The 21,903-nt window shown below is 42.6% G+C and overlaps 1 protein-coding gene across 1 annotated transcript in view; it reads right to left on the bottom strand.

Annotated features, from left to right (window-relative positions):
* Positions 1-21,903, bottom strand: part of DCC (DCC netrin 1 receptor) — a 551,739-nt gene that overhangs the window by 330,317 nt on the left and 199,519 nt on the right. Inside the window, exon 2 of the mRNA XM_062599476.1 lies at positions 12,811-13,131. Coding sequence (XP_062455460.1) covers positions 12,811-13,131 — 321 coding nt within the window. The remainder of the gene's footprint in view (positions 1-12,810; positions 13,132-21,903) is intronic.

Genomic DNA, 21,903 nt, shown 5'->3' with positions numbered 1-21,903 from the left:
ATTGCTGTAGAGAAAATTAAGAAACTTAACGTCTTGTTCTCCACTAAACTGCTTTTCTTCCCCAGACTTTTTGGTGTGCCCTTTGTGATACCACTTACTTGTAAACATCCTAATTTGTGTCTGTGTATTAAAACACATGCATTTAGCAGCTTATGTGAGGATTTTTCCCTCTATAGTGTTTAACTTCTTATCAGGCCACTTTATACTGAATCTTATTCAAATTAAAGCAGGGCTATTATGCAAGGCACAAAAGTTCAATTTGAGTAAAATCTGGGCAGGATTTTCTTTTTTTGCATGAAAACAACAGCATAATAAATGCTAATCATTTACAATCTTTTCAAAGTGAAAGCTTTTCAAGAGTATTTTTCCACTTAAGAATATAAAGTACGCTTCCAATTTACATGCTAAAGGTTTGCATAGAATAGGAGATTAGAGGTGGAAGAGACCTATATGTCATCCATTCAATTCCCTGTCAATGCCGAACTGTGTCATCTGCTGGTAAATATGGAATAAGATGGTTTAAGAATTATACATTTTAACTTGTAAAGCAGTTCACGACATGCAAAGAAGCTCAGAGACCTACATTTCTTTACTGCTTCACGTCAATCAAATCCCAAACCAGCACATACACCAACTACTCCTCTTGGCCAGATACAGGGACAAACTAGGGTGGAGAAATCTGACCCATTTTAATTAAATTGCTTGAATGATGTGGTTTTTGAAATTTGAAGAGCGACTCGGCCAATTTAAATCTCTCCCCTGCAGTGACACCCTCGCACCACAACTGACCTATTTCTCATTTGCCCAACAGAGGTCACCAAGGACAAATGAGAGGGTTGTAAAAAGCTTCTCTCATCTTATTAAACATCACCGCGGAAACGCGTATAGATTTCAAGTAAGCAAGGTCAAGAATCCATTAAAAAGGTTAAACTGGAAACAAGAGAGCATGCAAGGTGGCCAAAAGATTGTTCCAAGTCACAAAATTAAATTAACCTAAGGAAATCCCTGAAGGTGGCTACATCTTCGTTACGGACAAAAGTAAAATCAAGAAATAGTTGAAGACTTATTGGAAAACATAAAGCAAAGGCTACTGAGAAATGCCTTATGTTTTTATTGCATTTAACTGCAATTGCATTGAACGCTTGTTCAATGTTTTGTGTTTATTTCTCCTGAGCAATTTCTGGAGATTTACTAGTATGGATGTCAGCAGAAAGCAAACCTAAATCATATGAAGATACTTTAAAGTGTGCTGCATTTGCATTCTTCCTGAAATTCATTGCACTTGTCCGAACAGGGATTTAAAAAAAAAAAAAAAAAAAAAAAAAAAAAAAAAAAAAAAAAAAAAACCCACCAACAGAGGCAACACAGCATTCAGGTATCTAAAGAGCAAGTTCTCAGAACTTAACTAAATTAGAAAGCAAGTGACCCAAAAACACCCTGTGGGATCCACTCAAGCAAATGAAACTGTACAGATGCCCAAGCCATCACCAAAAAGCACACCTCAGTGCCTAAAATTGTGCCACTGATCTCATCCTAAAGCTTTCCTGCTCTGCTGGGCCACCTCCCCCAACGGGTAGGGGCAGAGGCTCCTGGAGATGACCAGGGTCCAAGGAGCACACCTGCAGACAGCACCACGTTCTACAGTCCCAGCCACTTCATCCAACACACACAAGGACTCCATCCTAAACTCACAAGTTGGCATCCTTGGCTGGACTAGTCCCAGTTTCAGTAGGAAGGAGCTGGAGGCTCTTCTGCTGATGGACCTAACAGTTAAGATTTTCTGATGGGAGAACAGGTGCAATGGGCTCAAACCTCCTCAGTCAAGGTAGGTCCAAAACACAGATCTCCCCTTTTCTTGGCCAAAACTTCAATAAAACAAAACAAACCAAAAAAAAAAAAAAAAAAAAAAAACCACACACACACACCCCACAAGGCTACTTCTTCCTCTAACGATCTATAATACGAATGATCCATCCAACTATGCCCAAGTGTGCTATATGTCAAGCACACCAGGTAGTCCCCAGCTCTGGAGCCCAGTAAGGGAAGGAGAGGAGTTCAGACATGCTCCTCCTCAGCCGCCCCAGGCTTTCAGCGTGCAAGCTCCTACCAGTCTTGCTCTCTGGCATTTAATTCTCCCCATTTGTTGTAACAGAAGCTTAGGATCCAATTCCCTATTACAGATGCTGTTCCAAGAGCCAGGTCTCTACTGTTCAGGGCATGCTGGGTGTGCAGGTTCACTGTGAACGTGGCTCTGAGTGCTATATCCAGCTACCCAAAACTACATGACACCAGGTTTGAAACGCAAGTACCAAATTATTATACTGAACTGCTCTCAGTTAAGAAAATAACATGTTTCAGCAAGGGTAGTCAAAGCATTTCCAAATGAACAGCTCTTTGTTCTTTTATAATTTTGGAAGGTAAATATAGCTACAAAATTACTTTTTTTTTTTTTTTTTTTTAAATGAGCCTTATCCTAGCTTTTCTCAAGAAAAGTCCTGATTATTTATTTTGTATTGGAAATGCATGCAAGATGTCTGCATTTTAACCCTTTTGACAGTTATTGCACCAGCTGGAAGCAGTTTCAAGAACATGTATTACCAAAGTGGAGAGGTGCTGCTGAGCAAGTGTCCTGCACTCCAGAAAGTTTCTTGCTACTTTGTGCCATACGGTACTGAGGAGACTGCTGGAAAAACACGATCACATAAAAAAAGAATAGTAAGAGATTCGTCAAGGTGATATTTGTGTCCGTTCAAACTAACCAAGTGTTTTAATACTTGGAGCACTGTACAGATGTGTGGGGGCAGCTCCTCTCGGCCTGGGGTGCTGGCAGCACCCCGGGGGAGGCCTGATCCTGCTGCCCAGGCCAGGCACACCAAGGAACACGCTGCGCCACCAGCACAGAGAGGGGACAGGCAGACAAATGCCTCATTTGCCCCCAGGGGAGGAGGGATGCAGATACGCAGCACGCACGGGAGCAGAGCGGCCAGCCCCCAGGCAAACGCAGAGGTCAAAGTTGCTGCAACTCTGCATTTTAGCTGCCTCCACCACAGACAGCAGCTGAGACGAATTTCAGGATAGTAAATTTAAATTTCAGCATCTAGACAGAAGTAAACTTCCGTTTCTTTGACGGCATTTTTTGTTTATCTTCCTACTTATATGACTCGAACAGTACTGCTTCTGACAGTTTTACTTGTGTTCCTCCAGAAGATCCTGCAACAACAGACCAAAAATGCACCTGAGGCACCTGCACACCACACTGAAAAGGTCCCGCAGGAGACCAAAGGAAGACTTAAACCCCTGCAGAATGAGGTGTGACCATCCTGTCTTCTCCTCACCTGATGTAGCAGCATTAACACCAGAGGAGGAGAAAGATCCTAAAAAAGAGAAGTTACAGACCATAATTTCCAGTGGCAAAAAAAAAAAAAAGCCCTTTCTAGAAGAGCCCTTGAAAGGTGAGGTGAGGCACAACCCAGACAGCACTTGGCTCAGCAGCCCAGCTGTCCCTCCGAGGGTGCCCACCACCGGGACGGCTGCTTCACTCAAAGCGGCAGAGGACAAGGGCAAGGACCACTCCAAATGGAAAACCACCTTCAGCAGCCTGGACAGAAGCTGACCCCTCCTCTGCACCAAGGACTCTTGCTCAGGAAGGTGGGCCGAGCAGGAGAGGAGTCGGCGGCACAAGCAGCAGTCTTAGACAAGCAAGAGGTGCTGCCCAGGTGCGAATCGTGCACCTGGTTTCTTCTCACATATTCACTGCATTAATTATCACCTCTACTGCCACAGCAGACTGCAGAACATAAGTAAATTAAAAGGTACTTTTACACCAATTTTAGGAAAAAAAAAAAAAAAAAAATCACATGCTAATTTATACTCCAGAAGAAACTAGAAGTTGAGCATTAACCTCCAGGTCTGGAACCTTACACCCCGAGCACCTTTGTCCGGTACGATAAAACTGACATTAAGAAAACAGAGGTTTAATTTCCAGCAAAGCACCCTGACAGATCTATTAGATGGCAGCAAACAGTCCCAAGGGAGGCTGGAGAAACCTCATCACTTAGGACCTGTAAAACCAGAACAGACAGATCATCAGCGAAGGCGCTGCGGGGAGCAAGGCAGCCCAGGCAGATTACCCGTAAGCTGATCTCCCTCTCTAATGCCTATGATCTATTACTCCTCGTTCTTTTAATTCACTTAACTGCACGCCCTCGCTAGCCGGGGCTGCTCCTTTTTCAATCCAATCTCAAGTTCAGTCTCAGTAAATCTCTCCAAACATCAAAAACAAAAGCAAAACCTCTTCCATAAATGAAGTCTGTTAATTAAAACTGCATTTATATGCGGTACGAGGAGAGAAAGGAGGGGAACGGTAGCAGTGGGAACTCCTGACACTCTCCTAGTGCTGGGAGAGACAGCACGCCCGCCCCTGCCTTACTCAGAGCTGCAAGGACAACAGGCAGCTTCCCCATGGATGGGATGGGATGGACTAGAGAAGGTGGCTACTCAAATATTCTACTACTAGGGAATACTGCTATGCTTGAGGTTGATGAGCACAGGGCTAAAAATGACCAAAGAACAAACATACTGGCACAAATTCTTTTATCTTAACTACCAAATTTCAAGCCTCCCTTTTTACGAGCAATGTGATTGCTCATAAAATGTCCATTTAAGTCCATTTAAAGTAATTACAAAGGCCCCATTTCACCCTAGGTATTCAGGCGTCCTAAGTACCAGGGATCACGGAGTCACCTGAATACGAACATATGGAGCTGCAGAACAGAAGGCATCCAATTCGTTACTTGTTGAGCTGCCACCAGTGCCTTTATTCCAGCTTACTACCTCCAACGCAGGAGCCTTCAGAAGAGCAGCCAAGAAGCAGTGCAACAGGATGAACATACATGAAGGCACATCCACACAACACAGCAAAAAGACTCCAAGCTAGCATGACAACTGCCATCGGCACAGACCCTGAGCTAATTAGCCCTACAGAACAAGACACAGGACTAATTAGCTCCACTGCAGTGCAGCTCGGTGCTAGGCCAGAGCTATGCTGCATGGATGTCCCCAGCCAGCTTCCAGCTAGACTATTGGATCATGATTCAATTCAACGAGACCCCTTCTCAGAGGTTACAGACTCCATAATCCACGGAGAACTACATGATGAGCTGAAGTAGTGAATTAGAGCCTCGGTCACAACAGACACCACAAGTGCTTCAAGTTGCACAGAAAAAAAAAAAAAGAAAGAAAAAAAAAGCCCCTGTCCAAAAATGAATGCAATTGAGGTAGGAGGTAGAAGAAAGGATAGAGCTGGATGGACTGAAAACATCACAACCAACAACGAAGTTGTGGAATCTCTGTCCTTGGAGAGAGTCAGAAGCCCTCCAGACATAGTCATGGCAACATGCTCTAGGTGACCCCGCTTGAGAAGAGGAGTTGGACTAGATGATCTCCAGAGGTCCTGTCCAACCTCAGCCATTCTGTGGTTCAGTAGGTAAAAGCACTGATACTAGCATAGCAAAGATATTCAGCAAGCTGAAAGTGGAAAATAAGCACATGAAAATAGCAAGACTAGCCCTAAACATCCATTACTCAGTACCAGATTTCTACTCAGCATTCAGAGCTGAAGGGAGGAGGAATATAGAGTAGAGCCTTGATGGCTATCAACCCTGAAACAAGTTTGCCAAGCAGCTTTGCTGGAGTGACAGAATAGGCACCAACACTGGGGTATGCCTAGACCGAGTGCCTGGGGTGTCCCACAGTGCTGCAATATTGACACAGATGAACAGATAGCTTCACATTTCTGCGTTATGTATACAGTTAATTGTTCCTCCTCCTGAAAGAAAGCGTACCCAAGAGCAATATGCATGGATATACACCAAAAAATCCGTGACTGAAGCAGGCCTCCTGTCCTGGGGAGACTGCTGCTCCAAGTCTGGTCCTAAAGTAACTCTGATGTGCCAACAACAAAAGTAAAACTGAGAAACTGATGAAAGTAAGTCTGAACTCTTGTGCTCACATTTAGGCACTTAAATATAACGTGCAATATTAACCAAGTGTCTTCAATATTAACCAACATGTCTTCAGCCATGGCCTAGCTCTTCACTCACAATTTTGTGACCATTGGAACATACTGACTTCAGTGGAGCTATTCCCAATTTGCACTGCTGAAGGAGGCAGGAGGAAGAAATCATGTCAGCCTACGTTTAGTGGAAAGGCATAGTGTTACAAGGGTTTGTCTTCTGTGCAAAAACCAAAACACACAGAAAATGAAAGAAGAGCAGAGAGGATGCATAAAGAGTTAGAATAGCAAATGAGTGAAAGCCAGAATCCTGTATTAGCTGGACGCAGGTAGGGCCCGTCATGGACATGCACCATCATTGCCAAGGCACCCCCAAGTCACAGGGCTCTTAGCACATTGAAAGGGACTTCACTTCTCCTAATTATTTATAGCAAAATAAAGTGCACACTTAAACTGGCATATTTTTGTTTTTGCTACGTATTTAAGCAGTACGTATATTTAAAGTGAAAGTTGAGCAAAATATTTGAGTAGTCAAGAGCAGTCACATGAAACTAACATTTCCCATACATTTTAACCTTATATGGTCAAATCAATAACCATGAAGCACCTTGAAAATAACCATAGAACAAATCAATGACTACATTCAGAGGCCAATAACCACTTTCCTAGATAATACGTCGCAGGTTCAGTTTGAGTTTTGTGGTTATCTCTTTTCCTCTCAGTGGAGGAGGGGAGGAGGGGAATGCACAAGACAACGGAAAAAAAATTAGGACCAAAATGGACATGTTTTTGCCTGACTTCCCAATATTTCTTTTCAGGTTTCAGATCTGCTTCTAGTTTTTATTACAAAAGTGCTAATGAGCTTAAATGGTGTGCTAGAGCATACATTTGTGTGGGGTGCATGTAGATCTTAAATAAAAGAGTGGAACATTAAACAGCAATAGCGTGAAGTGAACACTGAGGAACTGTCTATTCCATTAAGCAAAAACACTATTAAGCTCTATAGGTCATCAAGTGATGTAAAAAATAGTCCCATTAGTACATATTATTAGGCTATGCAGCAAAAAGAAAATTCAGAATCAGCTTGTCCTTAAGACCCCAAACTTAACCACCTCCCGATCGAGTGCTAAGCAGTAGCCCGTGCGCTAGCACACACCGCACATGCTAAGCACACGTCTACACTTACTGTATTCACAACTCAATACCTAATTGAACTGTGTCAGCTCAGACCTTTATAGAAAGTTGAATTTAAAATAAAAATTCCCTACATAAAAAGGCATACTAGAGGAAAACCCATTGGCCAAAAGTTCATAAAAGTATAGCCATTTCACCAAATTTGTTGTTCAAAAACATCCTTTTCAGTTTTGCTTAATAGTCAGATTTTATTATGGTTTATGGAGTCATACAAAACAGCCCAAGATCTACCGTGATTCTGGTAGGAATAAAAAAAAAATAATTAAAAAAAAAGGTTGTAATATTGAATGGGGATTAAAATTAGATTCTTCTCAGTCAAAAGATTTTAACCTTGGGTTCAGCAGCTGTCCTAGTAGCTGTTCTTCCATTAAGAGAAATCTGACAACGCTGTTACAGAACCAGCACGGTGCTGCCACGTGCCAGCTCTGTACGTGCAGGGCTGCATTTGAGTCCCGTACCTTTCCTCTTTGGCAACTGAAGGTGCTCTTTCCAGACAGGTACACAGCAAAGGCCTACTTCTGACTCTTACTAGCACAATTATAAAACACGCTGGGATGTTAGCAGATGTACTCTGGATCTGCAGTAGTCTGAGCGCCAAGTTAAGGTGACCAGTGTACTCCAAAGACGAGCCCCAGGGCTCCCCGGACAGCTGTGCAGTGCAATCCTGAGGAATGAACCACAGTGCCAGCAGCGGGCTTATTCCAAATCCAAGTTGGGGGACACATCGACAGTGTCGAACATCGTTTAAAAATACCGCAAGGATCATTATGAGATCTCGATGAAAAAAAATCTCTATTTCTGTTGACTGCCTGCCAAGTAACAACTTATTGTGAACACTCAGGCTGACTTTCAGCTCAAGGAGAAGGCTGTGATTAAAGTTTCGTTTCTTCCAAACGGAACTTGTTTGACACAATTTAGTCCTAGAACACACACAGTCGCAGTGGGAACCTGAAGACCCCTTTTTCCTCCCTTGCTACTCCCACCTCCAATACAAAAACCTACTTCCAAAATGAAGTCTGTTAAGACTATGCACGACAAGCATCTTATGACACCTGCCATAACAACACTTTAAAACATTTTCTCAAAAAATAGTCTTCCAGGAGGCCAAAGGGCAATACCCGCAAGCTGCATTTCTCTGCCAACTTGATCAGGTAGGATGTATTTGACAAAGCCTGTCTCTTAACTGTTTTTAGTCTAAAAAGCCTCCTCAGCCTACTTTAAACTAATGCGTTAAGCTTTAAATGCTGAGGGTGCACGCTCTGCTTCAGCTCAAGGAAGATTACCTTGTCCAGCCACCCTTCCAGGGATGCTCCACACGCAAGATCCATCACCTTCGGACAACAGAACGGAGTTTCTGCTGCCTTATCAAACAGGATCTTCCTAGGTATTATTTTAGTTCAAAAGTAGCCTCTGATTTCAGCGGGGACTGAACTGATGGCAAAATACACTGGCAAGGAAGGAAATGCTAATGGTCTATATAGGTTAGAACAGTCCGATTCATTGAAGAAACTCATTTTAAAGGCTCTTAAATGTACAAATGTTACAGTTGTGCCTCAAGAATTTACTGATGCACAGACCACGGTGGAGATGGGCAGAGGATTCTGCAGGTCATTTGCATGGATGCCTTGTCCCTCTGTTCTTCAGGCATGTGCCACTGACCATTGCCAAAGCCAGGACTTTGGCCTGGATGGATTTTTTGTGTGTAATCCAGCTTATCTGTTACAGTTTTTACAAGAGAAAAGATGACTTGTTTTCAGCAAGTTTCTCTCTAGCTACCAATCAATACAACCCCTCAAAAAATAAAACTTCAAACTTATCTCAGAGAACTAGTCTTCATCAAGGAGCCTCACGCTGAAGTGCAGAGATTGCTGTAGCTGACTAACCCTGGGCTTCTCTTTTTGTCATCCTCCAAAAAACCGTATCAAGCTAACATAAAGCCAGAACTGCTGAAGCACCAATTCTGCAACAGCGTATGAACGGAGACCTAACATGCTGTAGTGCGGTTTCTCTCTGAAAACCTACCAATTACAAGAAATACCAATAATCAGTAGTCTGTAAAATTGGGACTTCTAATACGATGCTAGCATAGGAAGCAGCTCTTAGTTTCTCTTCAGTGCCCTCATTTCCATTTCAGCCAAGAACTGTTCTGCAGCCGGTAACTGTTAAGGCCTTAAGAACCCTTGAGAAGTTCTTAGAAAAAAAAATGTATTTTCTTGTACATGGCAGGCTTCATGTATAAAATTGAGTAGTTAAAACAGTTTAAACTTGCTACGTTTTCTCTATCAAAAGCACTTTAAGCCATGAGAGCGTAAGGTGAAGGATTTGAAGAGAGCAATGTACTTTCAGTACCCCTGAACAGCTTGTTCTAAGCAAAGTTGACTGTTACCTTCTAGCAGCAATTGGTTTATTGACTGCTAATGCTTTAAAGAGTGAGATGAAATCAGGTTCATAGCCTTAACTGCAAAAAAGATATATGCCCCCTACGCATACCCATGGTTTGGCAATCTTGACCTCAAATAACATTAATGCTGATGTATTCCACACTGCCAAAAAGCACTGCAAATGCTTAAAATGCACCGACACAGTTTAAAGACACAACCTAAGATGATTTTGTAATTCAGTGAATGAATCTCTATCCAAATCCTCCCTGAAATATTAAAGCTCATGATCCTTGCTTTAAAATCCTGCAAGAATGAAACCTTGCATATGAACAGGCTCCTAACTGAGGTGTGAATAAGTGCTGTTGACATGATCACATTCTCCCACTCATCAGGATAGCGCAATCTAACATACCATCATGATCGCCTTTTGATGAAGGCATTAGGCTGTCTAGAAGCACTCTGTTTAGCAGTGATACCTTGTACAGCATATAATGGATCAGAAAAATTCAGCTTTCAACTGTTATAACTCTAAATCAAATTCTGTCCAGTTACCTTCCCCCATCTCTGTGAAAGCAGGCTTTTCTGAACATAAGTTTGTTTGCTTTGCCAAGCAATGATTAACACAACATACTGGAGTGCAAGACCTTCATTTCTCCTCTCACCCTCTTTCCCTTGCTCTGCCATGTTTCCATCTGCCAATGCCTTAAGTCAGTGATGTTCTGCCAACATTGCACAGCAACTCCCTCAAAAACAATCCTGCTCACTCAGGAATACGTACGTCCTTCAGAGAGCAAAAGAGCACTTCTAATTAGAGAATTTGTTGCCAGTTTTAAATGCTATACATCTTATATTCCACCTTATAATATGAACCATTTATCATGGAAACAAGGAATCCCTGATGCTGGGGAAGGCACCTCTGCGGAAGGCACCTCTGGAGACTGTCTAGTGCAGCTCCCCAGCAGAAAGCAGGTCAACTACAGCCGATTGCTCAGGATTGTGCCCAACTAGGCTTTGAGCATCCCCAAAGATGGAAACTCCACAGACTCTCCGAGCAACCTGTTCCAGTGTTCAATCACCTTTACAGGAAAAGTGGGGTATTCTTCTAATGTTTAAATGAATTACCTCTATTTCCCAGCTTGTGCTGATTGCCTCTTACTCTTTTCACTCCTTCCAATTAAGAAATTTTTATTAGTCCTTCCAGTTTCATCCAAATTGATCATGAACAGACCAAGACCCCTCCTCCTCCAAGCTTCCTACCACTACTAAAGAGGTGCAAGACCAGGATCTGCTGTGCAAAGGATAGTTGAAAAGCTCAGATTTGGGCACAGCACAACAGAAGAAAAAACCTACAGGGAAGTGTCACATATGTGCATTCACTCAGAGTAACTGGAGTGATTTTATTAGTTACTGGTTGCCCACAACCAAATCACGGCCAAACAGCACCTGGCAGCAACAAACCGATTGCCCGTTTGGCACACGCCGGCTCTGGGGGCTCCGGCCGAGGGCCGCCTCTGCAGGACTCTCCGCGGCTTTGTGCAAGGATCGCGCAGAGGCCTGCTGCTCCAGGAGCTCAGTTAAGAGCGCGCTCCCAGACGACCACGCAAGACTCAGGTGACCAGAGATTTAGAGAGAAAAAGTGGTGGAGAGCAGATATATTAGAGAAGAGCTGAAAAGCTACCAAAGGGTAGGGACAGCTATTGCCTATTGTAGTCACGTACCATGAGAAAACATGTCTCTTCTAGTTAGTAGAGCTGGGTTTAGACGGGGGATAAGACCTTCAGTTTAAAAACCTTTACGATGGGAGAGGACATTGAGTTCACGAAGGACACTAGAGACTGGCAGGAAGAACAGCCGCCTGGGCTCCAGCCGAGCGTAAGGGTTTAGCAAAGAACTAGACAACAAAAGTTGCAGAGCTCCTGGATTAAGTTTCACTTGTTTTCTCTGTCCTCGTGTTGTTCAAAAACTAAAGAGTGCATGGACTAGGTCCCTGGAGACCCCGAGAAAAGTGTATGTCTCCCTGATGGGCTGTGCAAGGTGCAGCCAGGTAAGGCTGAAAGCTTTACCAGCACCCGCCTTTGATTTTTTCTTTCTTTCCCTTTTCCTCTTCCCTTTATGTAAAACCTAGCCATCTCCTTCACATAACCAACAAGTTTTGGAGTGTTTACGCAACCTTTTTAACAAGCTCATAAGCTCAACCAAGCACTAAATGCCAATTACCATTTCTTCCCACAGCATTAAAAAAGGGGGGGGGAAGACTAATTTTACTCTGTCCTCTTTCTTCCCCAAGGACAATATGGGGGCACCTCTGCATGGGCGCCTATGAGGAGTCCAGCTCCATCTGTATCTATGCTAGGCAACCATAGCATTCTTTAAGTAGTCCATCAGAGCTCTCTAGCAACACTCAAAAGCTCCTTCCGAAAGGAAGTGTATGTAGAGAAACAAAAAGCATGTCCTCAAATTTGCTGATATTCTTAATTAATGATCCTAAAGAAAATTATTCTGAAGTCCAGCACATTCTAGTCGGCATTAGTTAAGTGACTCTGGGTTTTTTTGTACCCTTCATTCAAGGATTTCCAAGCATCTTTTTCAATGATTACATGATTAAGCTCTCATTACATCCATTCCAGGGAATAATGGAGAAGCAAGAGACCCCTTTAGACTTTCAGACATGAACATCTTTCACAAAGATATTCAGTAAGTCAATGTGAAGCCATAAGGGTTCTCAAACACCTGATAATGTATATTCCTATTCCTTCTGTCATATACCTACACAAGTACTTTAAAGGAGATACAAAGAGGCTGTCAATTTTATTAAGCTGCATAATGAGTTCTTGTCTATGAAAGAGTTCCTAAACCATAAAATTTGTACGTTCTATACCCTACAGGAGTTCAGCATTTTCTTTTTCTGATCTTGAATTCATCAGAAAAAGCAGTTAATTACCAACTTCAGAGGTTTCCTCTGTTTTGATGACAATAAATATGCAGCAAATAACTTACAGCAACAAAGAGTTGATTAGACATATTTAAACAAGAATAATACCTTGTCAGAAATAAATTACTGTAGTAAAAATGTCATATCCAGCTTTACTTCTTTTGAGGATGGGAGAAAAGAATCACAGCACTTCTACAAGTGCCTTTCCTTAAGCTTTTGCTTTTTAAACATCCAACTTGTCACAAACAGTATTTCCAGCAGTCTAAAAGGTAGGAAAAGTTTCTCCCTACCTGCTACCATGACCTTAGCTGTCCGACTGATGATAGCTCCAATGCCTTCTAATGATGCTTCACACTGGTAGAGACCTTCATCTGGCTTGTGGTGCCTTGAATGGACTATATTTTGTACCAAGAGTGAGCCATTGGCCAACTGCTGTCTCCTTTCATCTACTGCCAGGTTTAAGAAGACTGCATCTTTCTTCCATTTAATAATCGGAGCTCCTTGATCCGACTCTGCCGAGCAATTCAAGAGCACGTTGCCTCCACGCATAGTGACGACATCCGAAGGCTCAATCAAGAACCTCAGTGATGTAAATCCCTTAACCTGTGAACCTGAAACAAACAACAAAAAAAGGAGCAAATATTAGCCTGTCATTTCCAGGCAGAGAGAGATGCATGGTATCTGATGTAAACTCGTCAAAGTGCTAGCACAAAATCCCAGAGGCACCATAGATAATGCCTGGCAAACACTCTAGGAATTAATTTAATTGGTATTTACGTTTCCCCGCAAACTGATTAAGGGAGAAGTGGGGGAAGCAGAGAGGATATTTTTGTTCCATCAGCACAAAAATAGTATTTATAAGCAGATTATATATACACATGTGTGCTTCTATGAAAAAATATGGAGACAAAACAAAGATAAACCTGTACAAGTAAGAATGTGCCACATATCCTGAATTTTATTTGGGGAGCTTAATTACTTACAGAATTTGCTCTGGGCATATACATGGAGATGCATTTTGGTATGGGAAATACGAAAACTGCATTGGGCCTGTCTTCCTTTGCTGTTACCACCAAGCAGAAGAAAGCATGCAAGCAGGTAACCCTACTGACTTTCAGAAACACCATGAACATCTCAAAGCTGGTGCTGTTCCTTCCACCTCACCAGAGCAGCCGCCTCGTCACCACCAAGCCACCTGGCCATTGCTTTCCACTGGGTAGCAAGAGAAACACCCGCGCAGAAGGCAGACGGGGAGGCAGAGGTCTGAGCGCCACCGCTACGAGCACCACTTCAGCGCCACGGCAGCGCTGGCAACCCCGGATTTCCGCCCGCCGCACAAATCCAGAGGGAACGGTCTGCAGCATCGTGCTGGTGAGGGGACACCCACCAGCTCTGCGTACGTAGGTGACGAATCGGAAAGCAGAGGCAGAACGAGCGGTGCTCGAGGCAGGGCTGCCGTTGTCCCCGGTTTGCCCGTGCCGCCCCGCGCAGCCCGGCGGCGGCCGCCGAGGGCTTCCCGGGCTCGCGCAGAGCCGCCTGGCCTAGCTCTGCTTCCCAGGCGGAGCCCCGAGCCGCACGCTCCAGACTCGGCCTTTAAAACAGCTCAGGTCTCCCGCCAATGACCTCCTCTTTCATTTCTTCAGAGCAAATGAACACATGCAAATTTACCAGATTAAGAGGTTCAAGATACTTGTAGTCCCCAATAAAAAAATATAAAAAAATAAAAATTAAAAAAAAACTACTTCTGCATTTTACATCCCAAGCTGAAACTTCCTAATGAATAAATATAAGGCGGCACAAATAGCTATCCGGCATTTTCTTTACAGATATGAATTTTATTGCCAAGTATTTAGTTTCATCTACAAAGTAATTATTCAAGCAGCCAGATACCACCATTTGCTTGAAAGCATAGAAGCAAAGAAGTTAGGGCTTTGAAAATTAGTAAATGTTCAGCAAAACGGAAAGAGTTGGAAGCAGCAACTTGCAGTATAACTTATTTCAGCAACAAAATCAACAGCATGCTACAACCCAAATTGACAATAAAAGGTAGTGTCTAATAAAAGCCAGAAGACTTGTCCTGATTTCTTTCACCCACTTTAATGTTCTGATTTCAGTTAATGGGACAATTATGGAGCAATTAGGCCCAAAAGCTGCACAGGACTTCCTTGCCATAAAACATTTGTAATAGTATAGAGATATTTACAATGCACAAAAGAGTAATTATTTTAAAAACATGTGTTCCTTGCCATTCTCCCAAAGGCAACTGTGTTCTGTTTGTAAATCAGCAAATAGCTGATTTAAACAGCTTCTTGTTGGATGTTTTATTTATGTCACCAATACATATAATACAGCTTACCACAGATGTTTATGACAGCATGTTAATGATTTTATGTGGCTATTATCACAAGTAAATAATCCGCTTCTCCAGAAGAAACGGGGTTACAACAGTTCCCAGTGCAGCAAATACAGAAGTTACGGAAGTTAAACAAAGATTAATTTTTTCCATGTAATTTACCCTTGCAGTTCTGTTGCAATTTCAACTATTCGCATCCCTTGCGAAAGCCATATTTAGGCTAAATTGTTTTACTACAAGGAACCTAACAGCATGAATAACTTGGAAAGCTTTCTGCATGTGAAGAAATTCAAGTCATCTTGGAAATATTATTCCTGCAGATAGAAGTAATAGCGACATCTTAGAAATGTAAGAAAATGACTAGGTATTTTCAGAAAATATTACTTGGAAGTCTAGGAAGGACCAGAATCTAATGGCCAAGTTTTTGCAGCATTTAGGTGCTGAAAGAGAAAGGTAGAAAAACATTTGAAAATCCCACTGGTGCCTATTAGTATTTGAAGTACTGGCTCAGTGAAAACCCAACTACGATGTTACACCTGAAATCAAGGCAGTCTGGAGAGCTTTCCAGACTGTGCCATTATATTACACTCCTGACCGCAATAAGGTCTTCCTCCTAAAGTTGTACGTTGTACCCCCAGCAAAAAAAAAAAAAAAAAAAAAAAAAAAAAAAAAAAAAACACTGAAAACACTGTTCAACTAACTTCATGATATAACCTGGAATCAAAAAATTCAGCCTGTTGAATTAAGGGACAGAAATCCCAGACTTGACGGGGCCACACGGCAGCACACCTTGGTGTCCTCCTTCTGCAGGCACTGAACTAAGGACCATGATTTGAAGAAACCAGAAATTCCCTCCTCAGATCAAGTTTTAGACTGAAGCATTACTATTTATACTAAGAAACCAAACTCAGATACTGCAGCTGAGGAAGTGCACATAGCACATGCTCTAACCCAGCAGACACAAGTTCTAGCTGTTGAAGAAGATAACTGGCCATAAGGCAGACCTATTTCTAGAGCACTATTACAATAAGCCTTCCTAAAAAAAATAAAAAAAAAAATACACACACACACACACTTAGTTTTTTATTACTGAGTCTTCTCTGGGGAATGCAATTTCTCTGCACAGGTTTCTGTATTCATTGCATATGCACTAAGAAAGGGGGAGAGGGGTGTCGGTGCACACACAGAAACACACACACGAGGAGGTAACTTACTGCAACTTCTCCAGTAACTTCCCTTAATGGTGCATTTCTCTTGAGGCATAGGTACTTAAAAGCGTAGTTCAAAAATCATTTCCCTACCTCACTCTTGAAAGAGGAGAAGAGAGAATAAGTAATCCACCACTGAAACTCAGGACTTCACTCCACGCTCAAGCCCAAACCAAACACCACCTATGCTGTTTTTACACCAAGGTAAGGCAACTCAGTGAGCCTGGAAGAACAGCTGCCGCCTCCTTCTTGTTCTGCAGATCTTGCTGCGTCTCTACTACCTAAAATCCCATGGCTCTGAGAGCTCAGGATGAAAACGAAGCAGAGCTACAGAGAACTCCAGCTTAGAGAGGTCTCTTCTCAAGACACTCACTACAGCGTGCTTTCTCTTTCCATTTTCTGCAAAAAACAGTTCCGCCTCCAAAATACTCACTGCCCCCATTCCCACATGGTAGAAACCAGAGGTGAAAACCCAGGAGCACCGAAGGAGGCAGAAGCAGCCTTTCACACTCCAGCCAAAAGTCAGGGCTGCATGACAGAGCCCAGAGAGACAGCTGCCTCTCCAGCTACCTACTACACAGATTTTTAATATCTTTTCATAACTGGAAATGTGAGGATGAAAAAGACAAAACAAAAAGTAACTCCCAAATATAAAAACAAAACAACCAAAAACTTCAAAACTTCAGTATCTCTCCTAGTCCTTAGACAGCTTCTTTACTGTTGGGTGTGGTATAATAAGCATCACAGATTATCTAAAACAAGCTGCAACTATAAGCCACTTCGCCATTTTCGTAAGTGGGGTAGGGGACTCATTTTACAAGCCCGATAACTAAACTCACAACTTAAACTTTATTGCAATAGCTCAACTGAAACAGAAGGCAAGGAGTGAAGAAGGAAGGCAGCTAAACAGGAGAATGAAGAGATTAAAAAGCTCTTTTAAAACTTGCAGTAACACACGCTTGCGTCTTCTGTTCCTATGTTTCACTCACAGTGGGACTGAGCACCTGCCCTCACCTGCTATCTTCACTCATGTCCTTAGTTTTTCATCTGTCCTGACTTGCAGTCTCTCAGATCTCCAAGAATTTAAACAGCTAGGAGGTTATGAATACAGAATAGCTGAGTTGGGACATCTGCACATCATCTAGTCCAACCCCCCCCACACACACACACACACTCAAGCATGGTCACCTAGAGCACATTGCCCAAGACCCTGTCCAGACAGCTTTTAAAAAGCTCCAAGGATGGAGACTCCACAACCACTGGACAACCTGTCCCACTGTCCAACCACCCTCACAGGGTATGGGTGCTTTCTTGTGTTCATCTGGAGTTTCCTCCTGTGTTTCAGTCTATGCCTGTTGTCCCTTGTTCTGTCACTGGGCACCACTGAAAAGAGGCTGGCATCTTGATACTCCCCTCATCAACCATTTATACACACTGACAAGATCCCCCAAAGCCTTCTACTCTCCAAGCTCAATAGACCCAGCTCTCTCGGCTTTTCCTCATGAGGAATGGTCCAGTCCCTTAATCATCTCTGTGGCCCTTGGCTAGACTCACTCCAGCAGCTCCATGTCTTCTTGCACGGGGGAGCCCGGCACTAGACATAGCCCTCCAGACACAGCCTCACCAGTGCTGAGTAGAGGAGAAACACGACTCTCCTTGATCTGTTCACAACGCTCTTTTAGCCCAGCCTGGAATACTGCCGACTATCTTTGCTACAAGAGCACATTGCTGGTTCGTGTCCAACATGTCATCCACCAGGATCCCCAGGTCCTTCTCTACAAAGCTGCTCCCAAGTTGATTGGCCTCTAGCCTGTCTTGGTGCAAGAGATCACTCCTCCCCAGGTGCAGGACTCTGCACTTCCCTTGGTTGAACCTTATAAGATTCCTCTCTGCCCACTTCTCCAGGCTGGCAAGATCACTCTGAATGGCTGTGCAATCCTCATCAGATCAGCTTCTCCTCCCAGTTTTGTATAATCTACAAATCTGCCAAGAACACATCTGGTCCCATCATCCAGGTCATTATTAAAAGATGTTAAATAGGACCAGTATTAAAATAGGATCAAATATTAAATAGGACTGGCCACAGTATCTACTCCTATGGGACACCACTAATGACTGGCCCCCAGCTGGACCTTGTGTTGCTGATCACAACTGAGCCCAACAGTTCAGCCAGTTTTCAGTCCAACTCACTGTCCACTTAGCTAGCTCTTGCTTCAACAGCTTGTCTAGGGGGATGTTATGGAAGACTGTCAAAAAAGCCTTACTAAAGTTTAGATAAACAATGATCATTAATAGTCAGCAAGATCTGGAAAATACACTTAATCACATTTACACTCTGACCCAATTTTGATGTTCACCAGTACGGCTTAGAAAAAAAACAACCTACGTGAAGAAACATTAACCACTACGGATAATGTCTGCACCACAGAAATGAAGTCGCTGAGCTGTCTCAGGACAGCTTACCCTTCCTGGAACTTGATTCCAGACTCTTTGCCTCTTAAAAGCATTAAGAGTCTGAACAATAGATGGGAGTGCTGTTGTAATTGCTTCATCTGTTGCAGCAAATACATTCACCTACTGTATGCAAACACAGATATTATTTCACATCCAACACCCATACATTCAAAGAAAACTAAGACTCAAGGGAAATTAAAAGTTCTGCAAACCTGAGACTGTGAAAGTGATGGGTCCAGGCCACCTTATTGCTTCGTTTTCCTTCTTTAGTACTACAGTGTTCACAGAAAGACTGTGAATACAGATTTATGAGCTCTATGGCTTAACTACAAACTTGAACTTGAATAGAAAGATGTAAAGATTAAACACCTCCTGCACAAAGCAACCATGTCAGCTATTCTGAGCACATCTGTGTCAAACAAGCCTGTAGCACTGCCTGGGAGATCTGAAGCTCTGAGGTCAAGGAGAGCGCGTGGGCAATTGTCGAGGGCACTCTTTAGCCAAATAAAGGAGAGGGGAAAACTTGAGGCTGAAAAACCCCATCCTTGGTCCCTTGCTGCTTTAGCAGCCCAAGACATTATCCTACGCGATGACCTGTTATGTGATACAGGAATTAAAACTAATGGGTTTCCCACTCTGACAGGTAGCACGAGAGTAGCTTCAAGGTTATCGTTCTCCAGGCCACAGACGAAATTAACACTTGAAAGGTCTCTCTGATGTACTCCTTAATCCATCTCTTCCTTTGAATCCTTCACTTCCAGTTCTGGCTTTGTGAACTGTAGCCTGTCTGGGTGGGTTTGGGTCTCTCCCTGCCCCCTCCCTCCATGTTCTGCATTAGTCACTTCCATTACAGAGAGGGAAGAGATGTCACAGTGGCAAAAGCATTTGACTAGGCCACCCCTAGAGCTTTCTTCTTTTTCAAATAAACACGAAGTAGTAAGGCTTTTGCACATAGACCATTTGATATCTGAGAATAGAGATACCCCCCAGTCTAGCTGAACTCTGGCAGCAGAGCACTGTAGCTCAACTAAGTCTATTACAATGAAGTGCATTTATGGACACTCAAAGTATGCATTCTCTCAGAGGATATTTCTTCTGCAGATTCTACATAATATTAGCTGAGAAATCAGGCTAATAAACATCTATCCACATTTCTATGTAAGGCAGACAATACAGCAGAACTTGGTACAGTTCTACCTGTATGCACAAATACATTAATACAAAGCTTAATATATATTAGAAAAAAATCTTGTTTTAATGCTTTTATAACTTACACCTGTCTAATGGCATGCTGAACATTTCATTTCAGCTCTATGAAACTTTGAAAACCTAGCCTCATGTCTGCATTTTATGTTTAGACATGGAAATAAAATTCCTGCTCCAAGAAATTTATAATATAACACAACAGCAATTGGTACCCAGAAGCACAGTTCAATTGTTATACAAAGCTGCACACATGTAGGACTTTGTCCTGATGTTCCAAACTAATAAGTATTTAAATAATCTTATCACAGCATTTTGGACTGTACTGAAGTAAAAATGTTTATAGTGACAATTCCATTACGAACTCTTCCATATTCATTGAATCATTAGAAACATATAACAACTTGCTGCCTGATTTTTACATAAAAGCCTCAGTTTGATTTAAAAATTAGGTCAGGATTGTGCCTTCAAAGCACTCCACTGCCCATACCCAGAGTGCCTAAAACAGTAGTTACAGAGAACTTGTGGAGTGCAACTGATGAGTAACACCTTAAAAAAAAAAAAAAAAAAAAAAAAGGCTTTATCAGGGTCCAGTCTGAGACCACTGAACAGATCCCCATAGACAGCAATGACTATCCTCATCAGCTAGGTTCCACAGCCAAGCCACCTCCCCAGTGAAAAACCATGGCCATATTAAAAAAAGAAAAGGAAAAAAAATAAAATAAAATAAAGACACTGACCAAATCAAACGAGCTCAGTTTCGCATGCAGTTCTCCTCCAGCAACGAAGGATGAGCCTTATGCAAGAGACGGACTCCACGCGTTTGTCACCTCACCTTATACGCTCTGAGAGCTCTTACTTAGTCAGGCTGAGGACGTTAGAACATTGATGGGATAAAAGATATTAAAGCACACAAAAATCAGATGCTGCTTTCCACTACCTCTTGAGGACTGATGTCCTCAGAAACACTATGTACTGGCTTTATCTCCTTTCCCAGCAAGCATAACTGGAATAACTAATCAATTCAGGAAACAGCTCTATGGTTGACTTAAGGTCATCTAAGACCATGCTGCAGTGATGCACAGTGACATCTGTGCCATGGGCAATCCCAGAAGTGGTGGGATTGGTCTGGTCCTAGCCCTTTTTCCTTCTTCCTTCTCCAGACCAGCCATAAAAAGCTCCAAGTGCAGGCAGCTCCTCCCCAGCACACGCCAGCACTGCCCTTCCAGAAGTGCCGGAGGGCTCGCACTGCAGCAGAGTCGCTATTGCAAGTGGTGACAAAGCCTCCGCTCCCTGCATGGGTAACCAGCCTCCTTAGGTGTGCTGTTGTATATATACACACTGCTACAACCATAAAGTTTAAAAATATACCAGTGATTAATACGTTTTTCCCTACCACGTGCTACACACTGCCAGCTCCTGTATTTCTACCTATGCTGTGTACAGTGTAGGAAGGTAACAAAGCTCAGAAGTTTTAACAAGTCACTGCCCACTTAAATTACTGAAATAAAGTATCCCTGATTTCACAGTGTAAGACTGTATTTTGATTGAGGATAATAAATCAAGAGATCAACAGTCAAGTAATTTCAACATGTCAGAAAGAAACCCAGGTGAAAAATACAGCTCTATAATTGCGCACATTAATGCATGAAGAATTCAGAAGTCATCAATGGCTGAAAAAGAAAATCCCTGGGAAGAATTCGGTGCTAGAGACACAAGAAACAGAAACAAAGCCAGTATTTTCAGAGCTTGATTTTTTGGAAGTTCCAATGTATTCTGGGGAAAGAGAATGGAGGAAGTAACAGGAGGGAAAAGAAAAGAAAGTCTGAATAACTCTGCATTGAATGTAAGAACATGATAGCTCAGAACAGTCTATAGCACAAATAACACTGCTCAAGCACACGCTGTGGCACACAGAACGATGCCACTTCTCAGAAAGACAAAACATTTAGACAGGGGGTTTTTTGTTTTCATATTTGTTCATTTCTTAAATGCATTCCTCCTTCCTTGGAGGCCATTTAGTAAAGCAATAAATTAATTTGTACTTTAGAGTGAACTCTTTAATCCTTTTTGTTCTCTTCTCTCCCAATCAAATGCATACTACTGAATTTGCATGCATTAGCATAATGAAACATTAATTACATAGTGTTTTAGCTAGGACAAGC

The sequence above is a fragment of the Rhea pennata genome, chromosome Z (genome assembly GCF_028389875.1).
Source record: "Rhea pennata isolate bPtePen1 chromosome Z, bPtePen1.pri, whole genome shotgun sequence".
Lineage (NCBI taxonomy): Eukaryota > Metazoa > Chordata > Aves > Rheiformes > Rheidae > Rhea > Rhea pennata.
Note: the sequence above shows the minus strand (reverse complement) of the source record. Positions and strands in the feature narration are given on the sequence as shown.